Genomic DNA, 21,480 nt, shown 5'->3' with positions numbered 1-21,480 from the left:
TTATTGCAAATCAAGACCAGTTCGCACATGGGTTTGGCTGAAATCTGTGTTCTTAAGGCACAGTAGGTAATATTGACTCAAACAGTACAATAACCTTGAGAAAAAATGCTAATGGTTTAATCAGAACAATCACTTTATGCCTTATTCAAAAAAAAATAATCTTTTGGGAACATGGCTGTGATAAGAGTAAGGTTGTTCATGACTCACTGTTCATGAGTGAAAGACTAAATGGGCCACAGCCTTCACTCTGTGTTCTGTCCCATTGCAGGGGTTAGAAAAACTGTTACAGCTTCTGAAGCTGCATCCACTCTGCCAAGCTGCAGGCAGCATCCAAGGCAGGTTGAATCCCAAGCAGATGCCTGCATGGCAGTCAGCAGTGTGTGAAACAAGCAAATCCTGCTAGTCAAACCCTGTGTGTGCCTGTTACACACTCTTTAGCAGAAGCACGAGCCATTACTGGAGTTGCTGGTTGCCCAGCAGATCACTGGGGTGAGCAGTCTTGGCACTGCTTTTCCAGTGCTCCCTGTGCAAGGTAGCTTGAAGGTATCTTTGGTATGCTCATGTTCTCTGCACTCATGCCTCTGGCTGTGATTTGTCATCTTAGATGTGTGTCACTCCTGTGACCATGAGCACCATCATCAAATAACCTCTCTCTTACCAGTCTCACTTTAACGAATGTGATCTTATTCCTCTGGGAAAATTTAAAGGGAGAAAGTAAACACATTATTTTATTGTATTAGTAGCTAACGATTGGGACAGATGTAAATTCATACTCAACATCCTTGTTAATATCTTTTTTATTTGGCCTATTTTGACTTACAAATACCACTTGCTGTATCTTCAAAGAACAAAAAGTAGGAGAATATGGCTTGCCTGACTTGTACACGTCCGGGATGTTGTGTTTGCTCCAGCTAGGACCAGAAAACCAACTGGTTTATGGTGATAGAGGTGCTGGTTTTGAATGTGTACACAAGCCTAGCACACTAACTAATCAAAAAAGTGTGCCGTGGTCATGGACTGGAAAACCATACAGAGCTTTATTTGAACATGGAACCTATTGCTGATAAGTTCTTAGCATTGCTGCAAAGCCGATTAGTACAGGCACCCACGATCACCACCCCTGTACCTTCTAGTCCATCCGTGTGTATCTGAAAAACAGCTGCGGGGTTAAATCTGCAGAATAGGAAAGAGGCCCAAGATGACTAGATCTCCAGTTCTCACTGAATTTCAAAGAAATCTGGATGCCAGACTTTCTTGAAAAATGTAGTCTTAATGTGGGTGATCTTTCCTGACAAAATTTAATGTCATCCTTATGGGTCATTACTGCAGATTTCATGGCACAGCTTTTCACTGTCAGCCTGTGAAAATTAAGCAGCTTTTTACTGTCTTACAGGGTTAGTTGAGCTCTTTAGATTTTGGTATTTACCTGTTTGGATCACCCAGAGATCTTAGAAACTGTTGTTTCTCATTTCCCCAGAGGATGACAAGACATCTGTGAGAACTGAAACATGCTTTTCTTGTTAGCATCAATCAATTGGCAGAGTTCCTTGTCACTGCCATTTAATGTCAAAATTTGTCTCTTACAAAATATGATAATTTCTTAAGTTATTACCAGCCAAATAAATCATTAGTAAAGGTCAGAAAATAAAATTTTAACATATCAGAAGTTACTAGTTTCAGTTCTTGGCATAAGATAGGAAATTTTGGAAATTACAAAAATATACACCCTGCTGAGTGTTTTAGTGTTCAGTGTCGTATCGTTCAGGCTGTGCAATTAGATTCTCCCAGAACCCTGGGAGACAAGGTCTGGTAGTTTGATAAAAGCACATTTATGGCTACCTGTGCAGAAAGGCATGCTAGAGTCATGAGAGACGATTGCACAAAGAAGGCCATACATCCCTTTTATTTCTCTTGCAAAGATCCCTCTGAGGAGTGTCCTGAGACTATGGTTTATAACTATAGTGTGAAGTACTGCAACCAGTCGTGCCGCTCGCTCGATGAGCCCGACCCGCTGTGCAAGGTCCGCGTCGCGCCCATGGAGGGCTGCGCTTGCCCTGAAGGCACCTACCTAAACGACGAGGAGCAATGTGTGGCTCCAGATGACTGCCCCTGCTACTACAAAGGCAAGATTGTTCAGCCTGGCAACTCCTTCCAAGAGGATAAACTCATGTGGTGAGTTCTCTGATGATGCAAAGGCTGCTCTGTGCCTGGGGACCTCAGGGCTCACGGGGGAAGTCTCTGCTCCAACCATGAATGGCATCATTTTACAGTTAGGAATAATGGCAAATTTTTTCTGGATTGTATCTTCCCCTTGGCAGGAAGTGCAGCCACAGCAAATGTTAAGATCCTATATTCCTGCTAGCAGCAAACAAGAACCTGAAAACGTTTTAAGTAGAACAGTATTTGTAATCTAGATCTTGCAGAGTTCATTGTTGTGTAAGAAATATCCACAAACAGTGGGAGCAAGTTTTCTAGAAGACAGAAGGTTTGAAGGAGTTTCAGACTTTGAAATGAAAAAACAAAGTGAAAACCACCACACCACCCTGCAGACTGTTTAAAAATAAAAATGGTCCATGAAAAAACCCACCCAATTATCAGTTTTTAAACTGATTTTTTTAAAAAAGAGAGAAAGAGAAACTGGGGGGGGGGGGGGGAGGGGGGGTATGGAGGGGAGGATACTAAAAATAGTGTAATTAATTTTTATCTGCACTGAAAAACAATTGTCATTGTTCTTATTTTCAACTACCTTAGGGCAGCAATGGAAACAACTGCCACGGGAAAGTTTTTTATTATCTTTAGATGCTTATGTGTTGTCTCTCTAGCTGTCTTCCAGCTGATGATTCTAGACTATTTTGTAATCACATATTCATTTAGTAATTTAAGAGATCTCTTATTTAAGAAAGTATTAGTTTTATCTCATGGACTGGAAAATGGGTACTTAGGAAAAACGTGATTTAGAGAAAACACACAATAAACCAGTGGCAGGTGAAGGAGGAGTATTTTAAGAGCTGGGTCTTTTAATCTTCCTTCTGGGGATGGTAATTCCTGTCTGTGAAACTGATAGCTGTAACAAATATTCATTTTGATAGGAATTTGTTATTCATGTGACAAGTGAAGCTTTGCAGTGCCTTTCTCCCTAGTGAGAGAGAAAAGTGCAAAGACCTGATGTGTTTTGTTTTATGGAATCTCTTTAGCAAATGCATTCAAGGAAGATTAGACTGCATTGGAGAAACTGTCTTGGTAAAAGGTGAGATTTTGTTAAATAATGGCATTATGGTGTCAGGCAGTATTTATAAAGTTTTTCTGTGTTATCTCTGACTTTCTCTAACATCTTAGTATTCTGCACATTTTTTCATTCTCCCTGAAATGTGTTAGTTATTGATAACATTTGTCTTTGTAAAATGTCACCAGATTTACTAGACTCTTTAGATGATGAGGATATTTCCCAAAGCTTAGAAGTTATCTGCCTGCTTCTCGTTTCACTGTTATTGGGCAGAGGCAAAACTATTAGAAACTTTAAATGATAGACACCTGCTGCCCTCTGAAATCCTCTGGCTGGTTTTGCAATTGCTGATGGCATCCTTTTTGCTCTCTCTAAATTACCTTCCTGGCATGTTTTCTCCCACTGCAGATTGCCCAGCTCCTATGTATTACTTCAACTGCAGCTCTGCAGGTCCTGGAGCAACTGGATCAGAGTGTCAGAAAAGCTGCAAGACGCAGGACATGCACTGTGTAAGGAGCTCACCTCCCAGCAGGGGCACAGCACAGCGTGGCTGTGCATGTGGGACTGTCCTTATCAAGACTGATGGGAACAGTGCTGTGCTGGGCACACACCAACTGCAGCACTGACAACACAGCAGCTGCAGCTAACAATGTACCTGTGATGTTTGTAGCATGATTTCCTCTAGCTTGCAATTAAGGAGTTTAAAATAAAATCCAAAACTTTGGCATCCAGAGCTAGCACACTTCTGCTGGTTTCCTGTTCTTTCTGTGCACTAACAAGTTGTCTTCTCCCATACCTTCTAACGTGCAGTATGTCACAGAATGTGTTTCTGGCTGCATGTGTCCCGATGGACTGGTATTGGATGGCAGTGGAGGATGTATTCCCAAGGATCAGTGCCCGTGTGTTCATGGAGGACACTTCTATAAACCTGGGGAAACCATCAAAGTGGACTGCAACACATGGTATGTTATCCATGGGAGTCTTGTTTTACAGCAAGGTTTGTGAGAATCTGCCATGGGCAGAGTGTGCTTTGAAGCATTCCTCTTCATGAGAGCCATTGGGCTGCTAGTGAAAATAAAAGGGAAGTATTTCTCTGCATCATGCTGCATGAACCTGCACTTGGGGAGAACAAGCACCAGTATCTTCTGTCAAACAATTTCCATCCTTTTCTGTTTCCCACCAGTTTTCCCCACCAACCTTACCCTGGTTGGTGTGTGGTTGCTCATTCAATGAGGGGGAATTGACACAACTGTGTGTGCTGGGCACACTGAACCCTGGAAAATGACTGAATTTAGTCAAAGAGGAATTGCAATGGTCCTCTCTTGAGACTTGCAGTGCTTCCAGATGCATAGTTCTCAAGATAAATTAATGCTCTAGTTGCTCAAATTTCTGGTGCCATTGATTTCACTGTTATTACTGATCATGGTGGGTAAAATGCTTTGACTCTTTATCCACTACTTGGCAAGGATGAGACTGTATAGTTCTACCAAACGGATGCACAGAAATTACGAGCTAGAAACACTTTGGTCTAATCACCATTGGTACAGGCAGTCAAGTTTAACATGTGAACTCAAAAACTGATAAGCTGTTGTTGCTATCACAGAGTCATTAAGACATTTTATTGCTGTGAGGGCTTAGTTTTCTAATGAGAAGAGGACACACATGGGAAAGAAAATTCAGTCTCTGTGTCAGGGCTATAACAACTAAATTTTCTGTCTACAGTCCTCTTGAACTAGAGTTGAGGTTTGTCAAGGTGTGGTGGGTTGGCTATGGCTGGACATTAGGTGGCCACCTAGCTGCTCTATCACTACCCTCCTCAGCAGGACAGGGCTGGGGAGAAAATAAGATGGAAAAAACTCATGGGTCAAAATAAAGATGGTTTAATAAAGCAAAGGCAAAGGCTGTGTGCAGAGGAAAAGGGAAAAAAAATATTTATCCCCTACTTCCCATCAGCAGGTGATGTCCAGCCCACTTTCCACAGAGTAGGCCTTCAGAAACCAAACATCAAAACATACACCACTCTGTTCCCACCACATTCTCCCATTCTCTTAGCTTTTATTGCTGAGCAGACATCACGTGGTTTGGAATATCCCTTTGGCCAGTTCAGGACAGCTGTCCTGTCTCTGTCCCCTCCCAAAACCTTATCCATGCCCCAGCCTACTGGTGAGGGGGAGAATGCTCAGGAGACAGGACTGATGCTGTGGGACTGCTGCTCAGCCGTAGCCAAAACACTGGGCTGTTACCAACACCTTTGTAGCTGCCAATGCAAAGCACAGCACTATGAGGGCTGCTGAGGGGAAAAAAAATTCTCTCTATCTCACCCAGACCCAAGGAAAGACAGAGATAATATTTGTTCACACCGCTGTAACAGAACTACAACATGATCCCTCACAGATTAAAATTCAGAAATGGTTGAAATACTCAGTTTTTCACCTTGAATTTGTCTCCTAAACTCCTACTCTGCTGCCAGGACTCAATTATTTAAAATATATTTCAAGGAAATAATAGAATAAATGTGTCTGGGTAGAAACATGAACTTTCTGATTGATATGGCATCTCATGGCATGATCTTAGAACAGTTGAGAGGGCACTGCAAACAACAAACATTTTAATTATTCTGCCCATGTTTGGGGTTAAAGGAAGCCCACGTTTCATGCAAACATTATTATTCTTTGCATTTTGCCTCCCAGCACCTGCAACAAAAGGCAGTGGAACTGCACGGACAATCCCTGCAAGGGAACCTGCACTGTGTACGGAAATGGGCATTACATGAGCTTTGATGGGGAGGAGTTTGATTTCCTGGGAGACTGTGACTATATCCTAGCTCAGGTATCAATTTATTTTCAATTCCCCATCCCTATGCTTTTCACAGCTCGCAGCTCTAGGCTTCAGTCTGGGTAATTAAAAGGCATTCCCATGCAAAATAGCCAAACTGGTGAGCAGAGCCTACTCCCCTTCTCTTGCACCTGGAGCTTATAGAGTGAGATTTTCCACGTAAAACAAAGCAAATTGACTCAGAAGTGACACAAGAGGGCACTGTGTGATCCCAAATAATTAACTGCTTCGTATGACTGCACTTTCCTGACAGCATTACAGCATTTTCAAGGGAAAGGAATAGGTGTGGTGTTGAAAAGTGTTTCCATCAGCCATCCAAGACTGACAGTATTTTTGTTGTGACAGAAGCACGCAGAGGTTAACCTGTGAGCCTCATATATGATAATTGCATGTAATGGGATAGCACTCAGTGAGACATTTTGTCATCCCCACATTACAGTTGGTTTTGCTAATCTTAAGAAAATATATTTTTACCTTTTTGGCGTGTTCTATGACAAGTTCATTTTCTCCCTTAGTTTTTCTTTTTGAAAATCCTGGTCAAATATGCATGTGCCACCAGATCATCTTCCACCAGAGTCTTCCTAAATTCTATAGGTTTAGTGAACAAAGTCAGATCAGAGTGTCATTCATTTAGAGTTCCTGAAAATGCTTGTGACTGGTCTAGTTGCCTGACAAGATCTAATAGATTGTTATCTGTTTTTCTGAGGATTTTTGCCCTAACAACGTGGATGCTGGCACCTTCCGGATTGTGATTCAGAACAACGCCTGTGGGAAGTCACGCTCCATCTGCTCCCTAAAGATCACACTGATTTTTGAGGTTTGTCTAGAACTAGTTATAACCAAGGAGCTGTAGTCTTGATTTTGTAGTAATCACTGTATCATTCTCTTATATTCCATCTCAGTTGCTGCTAAACAGTACCTATGGAAGTCAAACAGCCAGCAAGCTAAGGCAGGGAAGTTGGGAAAGGTTGAGGTATTTGATGTTAACAGGGATTGAACACTTCTGTGGATGAGGGGAAAGATGCAAGGAGTCAACAACTCTCTATGTATGTGCATTTGTGTGTGTGTGTGTGTGTTTGCATTTGTGACAGTAGGCTCTGTGCATCTGTGACTGTGGCTCACCTATCTACCAAGACAGATTGTGAAGACAACAGAAAAATAAGACAAGGAATGAGAGGCAGAGTGCCAGTGCTGTTGCACTAAGTTTTCTATTTGATTTCCTCCCATGCAATGTATCTGTTCCTTTGCAGAGCAGCGAAATAAGGCTCTTGGAAGGAAGAATTCAGGAGATAGCCACTGATCCAGGAGCTGAGAAAAATTACAAAGTGGATCTCAGAGGAGGTTATATTGTAATTGAAACAAATCAAGGGATGAACTTCATGTGGGACCAAAAGACTACTGTTGTTGTTCACGTGGCACCATCTTTCCAGGTAAGTAGGGGGTGGACTGGGAATTATGATTTCAAACTCAGTTATGCATCCAGAACTGGAGCCCCAGTTTGAAAAGCAGAGTTTGGAAACAAAGGCTTGGAAAAAGTTTGGTTTAGTGGACAAGGAGAAGCAGCAAGCAGGCCACATCTTTTGTTTCATTGCACTGTTCAGTCAGTATAAACCACGCCAGAATATTTGGGTCTAGAAGTACTGGTGACACATTAGGGGTGTTTCTGTCACTTGAAGTCCAACTATTTCTAAGCCATTTTTTGCTGCCTGTTTAGAAACTTGCACCTATTTTGCCTCTAGAGGTTCTATAGTTTATTTCTGTCGAAGAGTGGGCTGCACTTAAAATAACCAAAGCATTTACTGTGCCTACACAAATTGCACAGGGAAAAGTCTGTGGTCTTTGTGGGGATTTTGATGGCCGCTCAAGGAATGACTTCACAACCAGGGGGCAGTCCATGGAGATGAGCATCCAGGAGTTTGGGAATAGCTGGAAAATAACAAGCACCTGCTCAAATATAAACATGACAGACCTGTGTGCGGATCAGCCTTTCAAGTCTGCCCTGGGACAGAAGCACTGCAGCATCATTAAGAGTGACATCTTTGAAGCCTGTCACAGCAAGGTAATCCTGTTCTCTCATCCTCAATAGTTTCACTCGATATTTATTGCTGTTTTGTAGCACATTTGCAGCATATTTTTAGTACTGAAGCTACTACACAGAAGTGCAAGGCTACTTCTTTCACAACCTCACTTCACAGCTATGCCAGTTAAATCCTGTTGCACAGTACTGAGGAAACAGCAGTCCCTGTTTTGAACAACTGAATATAAAGAGGAAAATAGTGGGCCACCAGAAGTAGAAACTATCTGTAACATGTAAAGATAAGTTAGTCTAGGACTGTTTGTATGGTGATCCTTGGGAAGTTCATTCAAGTTATCTAAAGAGACTAATTATTGGGTTTATTTGAGTCACAAATTGATTAATTTAAACAGAAACAAGGCTACTCTTCTTAATTAGAATGTCTATACAAAGCTTCAGTGCACTTTAATAAATGATTTTAAAAACAAACCTGGCTTAATTTCCTTTCTTAGTTTGTGTTGGCAATGGTTAAAAAACAAGGGACATGAAGATTAGTTGAAATAGGATTTCCTTTCATACTCGCTTAATTACTGTCTCTCAGTTGAAGAGTGCACACACTGTGTAGTTGTGCTAAGCCAAAGCAAGGTCGTTCAGTCCTGCAGAAATCTCACTGGGAAGGTATTTTAAGTGTAAGTGGCAACATTACACATATAAGAATAGGAAGACTTAGAGTCCAATTCTACCAGGCAGCTGAAAATAGAAAACTACCTGTTGTAAAATATCATGGCTCCTTCATGAAAATCCCAGTCTCTCACAAACCATCAGTGCATGACAGAAACTCAGAGCCCTTTCCCTCATTAAAACACAGTGCAGCAGATACAGCTGCAGTGACAGCTCTGTTGGTGTTTTGACAGGTGAACCCCATTCCATATTATGAATCTTGTGTGTCTGACTTCTGTGGCTGTGACAGTGTGGGAGACTGTGAGTGCTTTTGTACCTCAGTTGCTGCGTACTCGAGGAGCTGCAGCAGAGCTGGTGTCTGTATCAACTGGAGAACCCCTGCCATTTGCCGTAAGTACTGCACTGAAATGCACACAAAAAGCAGTGCCCCTTGGGCTCAGGCACACAGGGAATACAGAAGAGCAGAACACTTACCTTGGTATGCATGTGTGACTGAAAAAGCTCTTTTTATAATGTTTATCCTATTAACATATATTAAACAAGATTTAAAAATTGTCCCTGCCCAGTGTCTGAGACCTAAATGTTTTTTATTCTTCTGTTCCAGCTGTGTTCTGCGATTATTACAATCCACCTGGCAAACATGAGTGGTTCTATAAACCCTGTGGAGCCCCTTGTCTAAGGACCTGCAGGAACCCACAAGGGAAATGTGGGAACTTGCTGTACAGTTTAGAAGGTAATTCTTCCTTGACTTTAATGCAGTTTATGGGGGTTGCAGCTACTAGTCTGGTTTTACATGTCTGAAGCATCACTGTGACTGAAGGTTATCCCGTCTGTCCCAGAGGCTCATTGACCATGCCTTGCTAATTTCCTGTGTGATGGTGCCTTTCATAGCATCATTTGCCTGCTGCCTTTAAATATCTGGAGAGATAAAACACCATTCAATATAAATTTGCAAAGAATAATTATCTGTTGACAAATGTCACAAACTAAAACTTTGGGGAGGGAGTGTTATAGGTTGATGCAGCTTGTTTTTTAGTTAAAGTAAAAACAATTCCCTGTCGGGACCTGGGGATTGTTTTCAAGACAAGCACCCATCAGATTCTGTTTTTGAATACTGACCTATTGTTGGACTATTGAGGAAGCTAGATGCGACTTTGAGGAATACTCATATACAATTCTGAGTGAGGGCAAGTCTTTTTCTTCCCGATCACTCGAGCAGGGCCGTTCTCCTGGTAGGGCCCAGGCCGGCCCGGCCCCGCTGCTCCCTTCCCCTCGGGGGGATCGGCTCCGGCCTGGCCGTGCCTCTGGGCCCCGGCGGGAGAGCGGCCGGAGGGCTGCAGCCAGCCCGGCCGGGAGGGACGGCAGCAGCTGGGCCCTGGCAACACCTCTGGGCCCCCCCGGGCCGAGCCTGCCCCGACTGCCATGGAGGGATGGGCAAGGACCGCTCCTCCCCTTCCCCCTTCTCCGTGACTGCCGGGCTGAGAGGAAAGGGAGGGGGGAAAGCGCAGCCTCTTCAGAACGGCTGATTACACCATGGCACACCTGGGCAGATTGAACCTCTCCTTGGCAAGATGAAGCTTTCAGAACTCCAGCCCTTTCCCTGAGAGACAGAGAGGAAGGACAGAGTAATTTAACACTAGAGAGACAGCATGATACGAAGTCAGTGAAAGAATGGACAAAGATTATTAGAAAGAAAGATGAAAGAAGTGGACATTTCTGACTAGACTTCTCTAGATGTAAACCATGGAAACTAGACTAACATATCCCTTCAAACCATGAGAAAACCTGCATTTAAGGAGATGTTGTGCAAATTTGTGTGTAGAGTTTGAACAAAGGTGTGTGATGGACTAAGCTACATTGATGTTACCAGATGCTTGAACAGAGATAAAGATAAGTCCATTGTACTGATAAGAAGTAAGAAGATACCTCTGTTCCCCGAAAAGAAGAATCCTTTGTTCCTTTGAGTTGTGCATCTTTAAAAAGTGACACCCTAATATGCAAAAGTTTAGACCCATGACCCATAAGCAGCCTGGGAAACTGCTAATGGGAGGGGCCACAGAAGCAGCTTTCTTTACTGGGCAGCTGTTTTCTGTGGCACTTAAAACCCACAGGAAAACAGTGGAGAAATTCCATGGAGACATCAAGAGAGACTCCTCTCCCAAAGTGGTAGAAGATTATGTTTAAATGGTGAAACTGACTGAAAATCATAGTTTTGTCTCTCTCTATGTTGGTTGTAAGCAAGTGAACACTTTGTGGGGAAGAGAGAAGGGGTTTTAAAAGTTCAAATTTTCTTTTTTAAATTTCGTTTTTAAAATTTTTTTCTTCCTTTAGTGTGTGTTAATAAACCTATCTCTGTAACCTTTAAGTTAGGCCTGTTTTGCCTTTTTCCTCCCAAAAGTCTATCTCACAAAAAGAAAAAGAGTAAACATGAAAAACCATCACAAAATTTGTTGTTTCTGCCCAGTTCTGAATCAAACCAGAACACAGAGGTAAGAAAAGGGCTTGGAAAAGTAATTGGTAGTAAAAAGAACACTCATATTGGAATCACATTCATTTGGGGACCAAATCTGTATTTGGTAGAAGTATTTATGTGTCTTCCTGTACCTATATAACTCAGACTAAGAATACTTTGTATAACTTTCCAGGCTGTTACCCAGACTGCAGTCCTGACAAACCATATTTTGATGAGGAGAGCAGAGAGTGTGTCTCCCTCCCCAACTGCACTTCATGGTAGGTCAGTTGATGGTGAGAAAAATAGAACAGGACTGGAAAGGACAAACTAGGAGACGTTTTGTTAATGTTTACAGGCAGTGGCAATTACCATGAAATCCAGGAGTAGTTGTTTTGTTAAAGTAGGTACAGTTGCAAACATTGGTATTCCATATACTAATTCATTTCAATAAAACAATTCTTTTTTACTCTTTCTCTTCAGCGATCCCAAAGAGAAACTATGTGCTGAAGACTCCAAAGGTAACTTTTCACCACCCTCACAAAACACTGAGTAATGGCAGGACTGAAACAACCCAATATCACATTTTACTGCAAACATACTGGTAATAGGAGGCCAGACAGGTGGTTTAATATGTGGGTGCACAGCAGCACTGATATACTTTGATAAGCAAAATGCAGCCTTTGACCTCAAGAACTGTGTAAAGGATAATCATGGGGAGGAAGGAGACAGGTGTGATATGTAGGATTCATCTTACCCAGGTTAATACCTCTTTTCCACTTTTCCACTTCCTTGGTAGTCAGTAAAGACAGATAGTAGTCTGTAGTAGGCCATTCATGATACCCATTTTAATAAGTACTTTTAGAACAGGGCAAATCTTGTAGAAGTACTGTTTCCTAACCATTCATTTAATAAAATAAATGAAGACAGCTAGCTTATTAGCTACGTGTTTGTGTGCCTAAAGGACACATTTGGTTAAGGTACACTATCAGTTCATTCTCATAGCTGGGAGAAATCGCATCCCAAAACGCAGGGTGACCCAGCAGATAACACATTTGCAGTTTAGCTGATTTTGTTACAGTAACAGATAGACTTCCTTTGGTTCTTACATATACCGTCTCCAAAATCTGGACAGTTCTCATATATTTAAATGAGATCGTGTACCACTGCATGCTCATCATTTGTGGCTGGAGATGGCTGTGCAAGACCTCCTGAGCCAAGATTTTGTCACTCAGAAAGGCAGTAATCTTGGTCACACTCCCTGCCCACAGGGAGTTCTCCTGTGCTCCATGCTGGGTTAGGCCAGTACCAGTTCTGACACTTTCACCAGCCAGTTATTCCTCCATGCAAGCTGACTCTAAGAAACACCAGCAACTAGCAAAATCCAACACACCTTAAATAAATGAGATAGACTCCCCGTGCAGCTTCTCAAGCAGCAACTGACCAAGTTTTTCTGCCAGGTAGCTCATGTTTGATGTTGTGAGCTTCAGAAGGGTAAATGCAGAATTTGGTTGGCTTTTCACTTGTATTTCTATTGCAAGTGTTCTCTTTTGGTGCCTCAGTTTGTCTTTGCTGCTACAATGGGAAGACCTACACGTTAAATGAAACTGTGTACAGCCATGTGTATGGGAGCGAGTGTGGTGAAGCTGTCTGCGGCCCTAATGGACAGATCATTAAAACCCTGACCCCCTGCAGAACTCCATCTACACCAGCACAAGGTACTAGATTGATAAGAGGCTTGGTGGTGATTCTGTAGAAGTCCATAATGGTAATAAGATTTATCTATCTTCCAAAAAGACTCCTTGGAAAAAGCCTGTCTAGGATAAGAGCAGAATTTAAGACTGTTGAAGTTTCAAAACTGAGGGATCAGAGCTTGTGGGTCTTGTGGTAAGGGCCAAAAGTGTAATTTTTATAGATTCTTGCTGACCTTACTGTCAGTGAGGTTAAGAGAGAATAGAAAGATTCAGCGGTTTTTCATTACAACTTTTACAATAAGTTTAAACAGATCACAGTTCACACTCTGATGTTGTCAGTCTCAATATTTCATACTTCTAAATCTTGTTCTTCTCCTTCTTATCACCTATACCACACTACAGTTCTTATTGTACTGTATTCTGCATTGGAATAAGTGAATCTCATACAGGTCACTGGAATATGAAAATAAAACTTCCCAGCAGGTAACTCCTATTCAAAAGGGATTTTCCAGAGTGAATGGAATGTGAAAAAGCAGAAAATAGGAAGCAAAAAGAAGATAAAGAAAAGTGGGAAATTTGCCACGTGATTATGACAAATGAAAAATAAGTGGCTAAATAATATATGTATTATCCAGCAAATTATACAAGCCCATGTGTTTGGTGTTTAGTGAAAATATTAACAAGTGGAATAAGTACAGTGGAGTAATACCTAGAAAAGGAAGAATTATTGAAAGCAGACTATAGATGGCATAGTAAAATGTCTACATGATCTGTTTCTATTTAAACCAACAATTCCTTTGAAAGAAAGCATTAAAAATCCAAACGGAGTGCCACTGGAAATCAGCCCTCCAAAGTCAAGTGAAGCACTACAGGGCTAAAAACATTAAATTGGAAAGAATAAATGACAGAAGAAGGGGCATTTATTGTATTCCATATAGGAAAAAAAATAACTAGAAATGGGAGGTTGTGTGTGTAGTATTACAGCACCATACTGTGTAATAGAGAGTGTTTACAAATACAGAGGATGGTTTCAGTCTGGACATGTACAGAATGTAGTGGGGGTAAAAAAAAAGAGATTTTTTTTTCTTCTTCTTTGTTGTTGTTGTTGTAGAGAATGTAAGAGAAGTCTTAGGGCTTGAAAGTAGAATAGTAGAAGATTTAAATACTAATTGATTTGATTTCCTGCAGAACCACATAGGCAGTATGTTACATCTGCACCTCCCTCATCAGAGGTAGCCACTCCCTGCTTCTGCAATGACAATGGACAATTGATACAAATGGGTGAGAAACCATGCAATTTCTTCTCTGCACCATTGACATGGAAAGATGAACTGATAGATAAAAGTGCTTCAGCAAGTGCTCATTCTGCCTGTCACAGTTAGACATTACCAGAAGTTGTTACATCTTCGAACTGTAGCTAACACCTTCAGAACTACAACTCTCCAATATCCAAAAACTTTGTTCTGGTTTGAATACCCCTGGTGTAAGGAAATCTACAGCAGAGCCCTGAATCCCAAACGGCTGAACATGAGCTTGTAACTCACAGTAATATTCCAGAAGCAGGGGAGGAAAGACTCTTCTTCATCTGTTAGTAGCTCCTGCTTCACTAACCTCCTGGTGTTTGTGAAGAGCAGATGCACTCAGTGATGCACTCGGTATTGTCCCTTCTTGTGCTCATTTTCAATTCCTTTTAATGTACCTAAGAGCAGAATTTCAGATTAGACCTTGTGGCCCTCCCTCAGTCTTTGCCATTTCGATGAGCTGCCGTCCAGTTCAGCCATTGAATCCCAGGAGCTGCAGACAGACAGTGCCCTGAGCATAGCTACTGGGCACAGATAGTTAAATGCAGGACTGACAATGCAGCTGCTCTGTGATCAGGCCTTAGGCTAACACTTGGGTTTTGCCCTTGCAGGAGAAAATGTTTCTCTGCCAGTGAATGCATCAGGTCGTTGTGCTTACTCTGTCTGCAATAAATCCTGTCAGATTGAATTGATTTGGGCAGAGTGCAAAACTGGTCATACTGAGACTCTCGAGGTCTGTGATCCACGTTCTGAAACCTGTCCACCAACACCTGCTCCTGGTGTAACAAACCAAGTTCCTGCTCCCACAAGGACTTCTGTGAGCGATTGTCTTGCACTGATTCCTCCCAGAAAGGTGAGAGACTTTGGATATGTGTTTCATCATTCATCATTCCACCATTCATGCACTGCCTGCAGCCAGGATTTGGTGTTCTCCTCTGATGCTGGTATCCAGCACTACAGCTGGACTGTAGGTGTGGCTGAATGAGATGATTTAGAAGTATGCCAGAAACCCGTACTGAAAGAATAAGAAAGAATAAGTTGAAGATCCTTCTGTTCACCTCAAACACCTAAATGATTTTATGTGAGCAGAACTATCTAAGCTGAACAGACTAGGATGCCACATCTGGCAGTGTCTTACCATTGGAAGTGGTCAGGGCCCTAATATATATACCTAGAAAAGTAGATATTGAGGCTCTCGTGATTCCTATATGGTTCATATTGCCTGGTTTCCAGAGCCAGAGTAGACACCAAATTTTGCCATGCTGGACAATTAACTGAATGGAATGTAGTTGCTGTGTGTGATTTTAAAGATTTTGTGATGGTACTTTATTATTTACCTCTCCTGTTTTTTTCCCCAATTAATCAACAGTTTAATGAAACATGGAATTTTGGAAACTGCCATACTGCCACTTGCCTGGGAGATGGAAACAATATCAAATTGTCTACCATGACTTGCCCACCTCAGCAACTGAAACTCTGTGTCAATGGTTTCCCGTTCACAAAACACTCCGATGAAACCGGCTGCTGTGAAGTCTCCGAGTGTCAGTGTAAGTGGCAGGAGAATTCCTGGAATTTATGTAACGTTCATCTGGGCCTCAAAAAAGAAAAGTCTATTTGATCAATATCTATGTTATGTTCATATCAATTTAGTAGGATACAATGGAAGAGAATCCCACCCAAAATCTTGGCTGTTGGAAAGCAGGTGTCCTTGCCAGAGTAATTTTTCTTTATCAAACTGGATATTTTGTCTCTGACTGGAAGCAAGTAAAAAGGTTAAAACCAGCTTGTACTTACAGATAGCTCAGAAGTCAAATTTGAAGCCTGTTCTGTCTTCTAGGTATTTGCAGTGGATGGGGAAATGAGCATTATGTGACTTTTGATGGAGCATATTACCATTTTAAAGAAAACTGTACCTATGTCCTTGTGAAGTCAATTCATCCTGACTCTCACAACTTCTGGATTCACATAGACAACTACTACTGTGCTGCCACTGGTGGAGCAATTTGTTCAATGTCCCTTATCATTTTTTACTCCAACTCTGTTGTTATTCTGACACAAGCAATGGAACATGGAAAAGAAAGAAACTTGGTAAAGTATTGTGTTTAAATGAATTCTCAAAATTATTTTGCTATAGTTATATTACTATACTGCCAAATGTCCTGTCATGACAAAGGATTAAGGTTGTAAAATATGTAATGGGTAAAAAATGCAATTACTTTGCTTCTTCTCTCTCTCTTTTGGTTTGTGTCAATAAAATTTGTATATTCTAAAAATCTGGGAAATGATCACTTAATTGAAAATTGTGGGGTTTGTCCTGATATGAGTATTCAAATATAAATTACAACATATTAAAAGGAATATTAGACAACTGCTTAAATGACTGCCTTTGACAGACACCATTTGGTGCACCTATGGTGCATTTGTGCTGCTCTGCTTTCCAGTTGCACTAATCATATACCTTACTCAATGAAAGACTGTCCATAAAAGCCTTTTGTTTCTTTTCTTTTTAGATTTTGTTTGATGATAAGAAAGTTGTTCCAGACGTTTTTAAGAACGGTATCAGGATAACCAGTTCTGGCCTTTATGCCATAATTGAAATACCTGAATTAGAGGTTTACATCTCCTATAGTCGACTTGCATTTTACATAAAACTTCCTTTCAGCAAGTTTTATAACAATACTGTGGGACTCTGTGGTGAGTGTCCTCATCAGCTGACAAAAATTAATGCTCTGAATTTCCTCCTTCTATCTCTCATTCCCTTGTGAAATCTCTAAATGCTGCAACTTCACTATTTCTCACAAATGTTAATACATTTGTTTAATAGAAAGATATTGTCAGGAAATAGTTTTAAGTCATATCTTTTCATTCTGTTCAGTCTGTTGGAGCATGGAGATAGAACTTTTCTAGGCGTTTCCTTTTCATCATCTCTACTTCATATAGGGATATAGGAAATGTGGAGAATCCTATGCTATCTCAGTTACTCTGGCCACCAGGAGAAATGTATCAACCAACACATCAATTCTGGTTTTCAGGAGTAGCTGGCAAACTGTTTCTTTGAGCCTTCTCTTCCTAGGAACAGTTTGTGTGACTTTATCCAGGACCCCACATGTCGTTCTCATCACACAAGGAGAACTTCCCCCCAGATTTGCTTTAAAAGCAGCTTCATCAGCATCAACTATCCTTGAACTGTCATTTCTATATTGCTGTCAGGTACCTGTACCAACCAGAAGTCTGATGATGCTATGAAGAGGAATAGTGAGGTTGTCAAGTCCTTCAAAGAAATGGCATTAGATTGGAAGGTCCCATATCCTACCAACAGATACTGTAATCCTGGTGTCTCACAGCCATCGAAGATTGAGTATCATCAGCATTGTGTGCCTTCTAATCTGTGTAAAATCATCTGGTAAGACAACTCCCAAAAGTATCAGAAGAATAAGTCCACCGGGTAATTTCGTTCTTCACTAAATGGCTTGGGTGAACTGATTCTAGGATATGAAGAAAATACAAAGTTTGCATACTTTGTGAAACTGAGCAATGAACTGTGTGTGTTCTTGAGCTTGGCAGATATTTTTCAGCTGTGTCAGCAAAATCAATCCTCTCTTAATAGTGTCAGATGCTTGGCATTCCCTCTGCCTCTCAGTTCTGGAGAGGCCAAGTGGGAACTGGCTATAATTCAGTATCTGAAAGCTCTGAAAGATATGAAAGATATGAAACACAGTCAGAATACAGTAAGCAAATATAAGTGTCTGTTTTTAAAATAATTTCGTGGTTTAAAGCAGGATTTTCAAACATGCTAGCATAAAAACATCAACATATAGACTTATAGCTATGAGCTGTGCAGGAGCCTTTGCAGGTAGCAGTCCAACATAATGTTTCCTTTCAAAGCATTGTAAAGAATGGCAGGTAAAGCTCATTCTTCAGTAAGCTGTGGGGGTGTACAGCCTATGAGAACAATTAGTAGTTGTACCTTCAGGCTTTGCCTGGGGCAGGGGGGATGGTTTGGCTCTGAGTTCAATTCTTCCTTGGAATTAGCCCAAGGGTTTTCTCCTTGCTTTGTGAAGGACCCTGACGGAGTGCCACGGCGTGGTCCCCCCTCAGCCCTACTACGAGGCCTGTGTGGCCAGCGGGTGCTCGGAGGAGCACCCCAGCACGGAGTGCCAGAGCATGCAGACCTACGCGGCGCTGTGCGGGCTCCACGGGGTCTGCGTGGACTGGAGGAGCCGGGCGAGCGGGCAGTGCGGTGAGCCTGGCTATGGGAGTGCACTGAGCCTGGCAATGGGAGTGCAGTGAGCCTGGCAATGGGAGTGCAGTGAGCCTGGCAATGGGAGTGCAGTGAGCCTGGCTATGGGAGTGCAGTGAGCCTGGCAATGGGAGTGCAGTGAGCCTGGCTATGGGACTGTGGTGAGCCTGGCAATGGGAGTGCAGTGAGCCTGGCAATGGGAGTGCAGTGAGCCTGGCAATGGGAGTGCAGTGAGCCTGGCTATGGGAGTGCAGTGAGCCTGGCAATGGGAGTGCAGTGAGCCTGGCAATGGGAGTGCAGTGAGCCTGGCAATGGGAGTGCAGTGAGCCTGGCAATGGGAGTGCAGTGAGCCTGGCAATGGGAGTGCGGTGAGCCTGGCTATGGGACTGTGGTGAGCCTGGCAATGGGATTGCAGTGAGCCTGGCTATGGGAGTGCTGCGAGCCTGGCAATGGGAGTGCAGTGAGCCTGGCTGTGGGAGTGCAGTGAGCCTGGCTATGGGACTGTGGTGAGCCTGGCTATGGGAGTGCAGTGAGCCTGGCTATGGGAGTGCTGCGAGCCTGGCAATGGGAGTGCAGTGAGCCTGGCTATGGGAGTGCAGTGAGCCTGGCAATGGGAGTGCTGCGAGCCTGGCTATGGGACTGTGGTGAGCCTGGCTATGGGAGTGCAGTGAGCCTGGCAATGGGAGTGCAGTGAGCCTGGCAATGGGAGTGCAGTGAGCCTGGCTATGGGACTGTGGTGAGCCTTGCTATGGGAGTGCAGTGAGCCTGGCTATGGGAGTGCAGTGAGCCTGACTATGGGAGTGCAGTGAGCCTGGCAATGGGAGTGCAGTGAGCCTGGCTATGGGAGTGCAGTGAGCCTGGCTATGGGAGTGCAGTGAGCCTGGCTATGGGCAGTGAGTTATGCCTGGAAAACACGTCCTGGGGTGAAGCAAGTCTGGTCTGCTCTCTCTTCCCGTGCTGCTCTGGATCTGAGAAAAAGCAGGAACAAACCCAAGAGGTTGTTCCAGTCCAGACCTGGTGCAAAACAAGGGGGAGCCGGGCCCACAGTGTCTCCAGAGTAGCTCAGCCGCGGAGTTCTGTGTGTTCTCCACAACCTGGGCACTAGATGGCAACACACGGCTTCTCTCTGCGTGCTTTGCCCTGCCCGGGCCATCGCATGAATCTGGGCGAGCCCTGCTGGTCCTGCTGGTCTTGGCGCTTGCAGCTTGCTGGCCCCACCGGCCGCTCCAGCTGGAGCTGCAGGGACCCCCTTGCCGGGCTGTGCGGGCCGGGAAGCTGCTGCCCGGGCTTTGTCCCTTCGTGTCCCTGCTTCGGAGGGTACACGTGGGTGTGCGCTTTTTAATTTGTGTGTTGCAATGCTCCACAGAGGCCAGCTGTCCTCAGGATCAGGTGTACAAGCCATGCGGGGAAGCAAAAAGAAACACTTGCTTCAGCAGGTGGGTCACTTCCTATAGGCGTTTTTCAAGTCAATAATGTGAAAATTGCCGGGGAAGTTTGAAGTTCACATTCCCTTGGGATTTAGGTGTCTTGATTGCCCTGGGCTACATTTTTGCCTCTCATTCATTCTCATTTGTGTTCTGATTGTGCAGAGGAGTCGTTATGGACACCCTTCCCTCCCAAAATAGCACATCAGTGTTTGTTGAAGGATGCTACTGTCCTGATGGAAAAATTCTGCTGAATGATCATGACAGCATTTGTGTGTCTGTTTGTGGTAAGAAATGCTATAAATGGTGCTATGGGAAGTGGGGTTGAGAGCCTGACTAGAAATGCACATTAAAGGGGTTGTTTTGGGTACAGAGGAAATGAGGAGACCTTGTTACTGACCCTTTCTGGTGAGGCTGGAAGCATTCCAGATTGAGAGTTTCTGCCTGCTCTTTCGTGCAGAAGGTGCAGCTTTCAAAAGAACAAAGAGTAGCATGTTTAAGATGTTTTTGTGTTTACAACCTGTGACACTGCACTCTGAATTTCTCTGTCTCTTTGTGGCTGTTTCTCAGATTTCAACACCTTCCTTCTGCTCCTGTTTTTCTGTGTCTGTTTTTTTTTCCCTTATTGAGTTACCTTTAAAGTAACATCTAATTCATTTTATAGGTTGCATTGCACAAGATGGGTCAGTGAAACAGGTAAGAGAAAGGAAAATACTGTCTTCAAAGTTTATCTGTGTTCTGTGACCTTCTGCAAAAATGACTGCATAAGTTGTTTCTTTTAATTCTAAGCTTAAAAAACAGTGAACTGCAATGACAGTGGGGACAAAATCAGATGATTTTATTAACTCCAGAACTTGTTTAATCACTTCAGGTACAGAAAGAGAAAGACCAGTGTGTGGGAATCAGCTTCCTGGTAGAACTATCAGGCTTTCCTCCTGGAAACACATAAACCTGCAAAGGAAGGTGGCAAATAATGGCATTTTATCTTACTGTTCCCTTTTTCTCCCTCTGGGATTTGAGCTGCAATTTTCCTACACAATAAATTAGGTCAACTCAGTCCTACACTGGCTTGCAGCAGGCATTCATTGATATAATGCTTCCAGGTTTTGCTCCCTGAACTGCTATCCCTCTTGTTTTTATAGCCTAGAGAGGCTTGGGAACATGACTGTCAATACTGTACTTGTGATGAAGCGACCTTGAACATCTCTTGCTTCCCCCGCCCTTGTGCTAAATCCCCACCTATCAACTGCACAAAAGAAGGTTTTGTACGCAAAATAAAACCACGCCTGGAAGACCCCTGCTGCACAGAGACAGTCTGTGGTGAGTAGATCCTTCACATGCCATAATATGGTCTTCATCAGTAATCCTACAGTGAGATGTGGTGCAAATAAGCACTCTGGAGTGGTCATTTCTTCCATCTACATGCCAGGAGCTCTTGCTAGCAGAAAAGAACTCCTCTGGTTCATCTTATCCTCTAGATTAGTGCCATGACCTGACAGATATTTATACTGGAAAGTCCCCTGTGGATCACTGGGACCAGCAGGTGCTCCACAGGATCCTTTGGTTCTCATCCTGAGATGAGAGAGTGATCCTTCCACAGAGGGTCACCAAGTAAGGGA

The 21,480-nt window shown here is 43.0% G+C and overlaps 1 protein-coding gene across 2 annotated transcripts in view; it reads left to right on the top strand.

The window, feature by feature from the left end:
• Positions 1-21,480, top strand: part of LOC134551086 (mucin-5B) — a 43,621-nt gene that overhangs the window by 15,440 nt on the left and 6,701 nt on the right. Inside the window, exons 16-39 of one of the 2 annotated variants that reach the window (XM_063398210.1) lie at positions 1,920-2,172; positions 3,195-3,247; positions 3,632-3,732; positions 4,034-4,185; positions 5,914-6,052; positions 6,765-6,875; positions 7,309-7,488; positions 7,881-8,117; positions 8,987-9,143; positions 9,358-9,486; positions 11,399-11,483; positions 11,686-11,723; positions 12,765-12,920; positions 14,085-14,177; positions 14,809-15,050; positions 15,567-15,744; positions 16,035-16,285; positions 16,708-16,891; positions 17,408-17,600; positions 18,259-18,437; positions 19,804-19,873; positions 20,027-20,148; positions 20,526-20,557; positions 21,004-21,181. In XM_063398210.1, coding sequence (XP_063254280.1) covers positions 1,920-2,172; positions 3,195-3,247; positions 3,632-3,732; positions 4,034-4,185; positions 5,914-6,052; positions 6,765-6,875; positions 7,309-7,488; positions 7,881-8,117; positions 8,987-9,143; positions 9,358-9,486; positions 11,399-11,483; positions 11,686-11,723; positions 12,765-12,920; positions 14,085-14,177; positions 14,809-15,050; positions 15,567-15,744; positions 16,035-16,285; positions 16,708-16,891; positions 17,408-17,600; positions 18,259-18,437; positions 19,804-19,873; positions 20,027-20,148; positions 20,526-20,557; positions 21,004-21,181 — 3,513 coding nt within the window. Of the gene's footprint in view, positions 1-1,919; positions 2,173-3,194; positions 3,248-3,631; positions 3,733-4,033; positions 4,186-5,913; positions 6,053-6,764; positions 6,876-7,308; positions 7,489-7,880; positions 8,118-8,986; positions 9,144-9,357; positions 9,487-11,398; positions 11,484-11,685; positions 11,724-12,764; positions 12,921-14,084; positions 14,178-14,808; positions 15,051-15,566; positions 15,745-16,034; positions 16,286-16,707; positions 16,892-17,407; positions 17,601-18,258; positions 18,447-19,803; positions 19,874-20,026; positions 20,149-20,525; positions 20,558-21,003; positions 21,182-21,480 lie in introns of both variants that reach the window. The other variant, XM_063398209.1, reaches the window with a different exon arrangement.

The sequence above is a fragment of the Prinia subflava genome, chromosome 5, assembly GCF_021018805.1.
Source record: "Prinia subflava isolate CZ2003 ecotype Zambia chromosome 5, Cam_Psub_1.2, whole genome shotgun sequence".
Classification (NCBI taxonomy): Eukaryota; Metazoa; Chordata; class Aves; order Passeriformes; family Cisticolidae; genus Prinia; species Prinia subflava.
The sequence above is the reverse complement of the archived record's forward strand: the minus strand, read 5'-3'. Positions and strand labels throughout refer to the sequence as shown.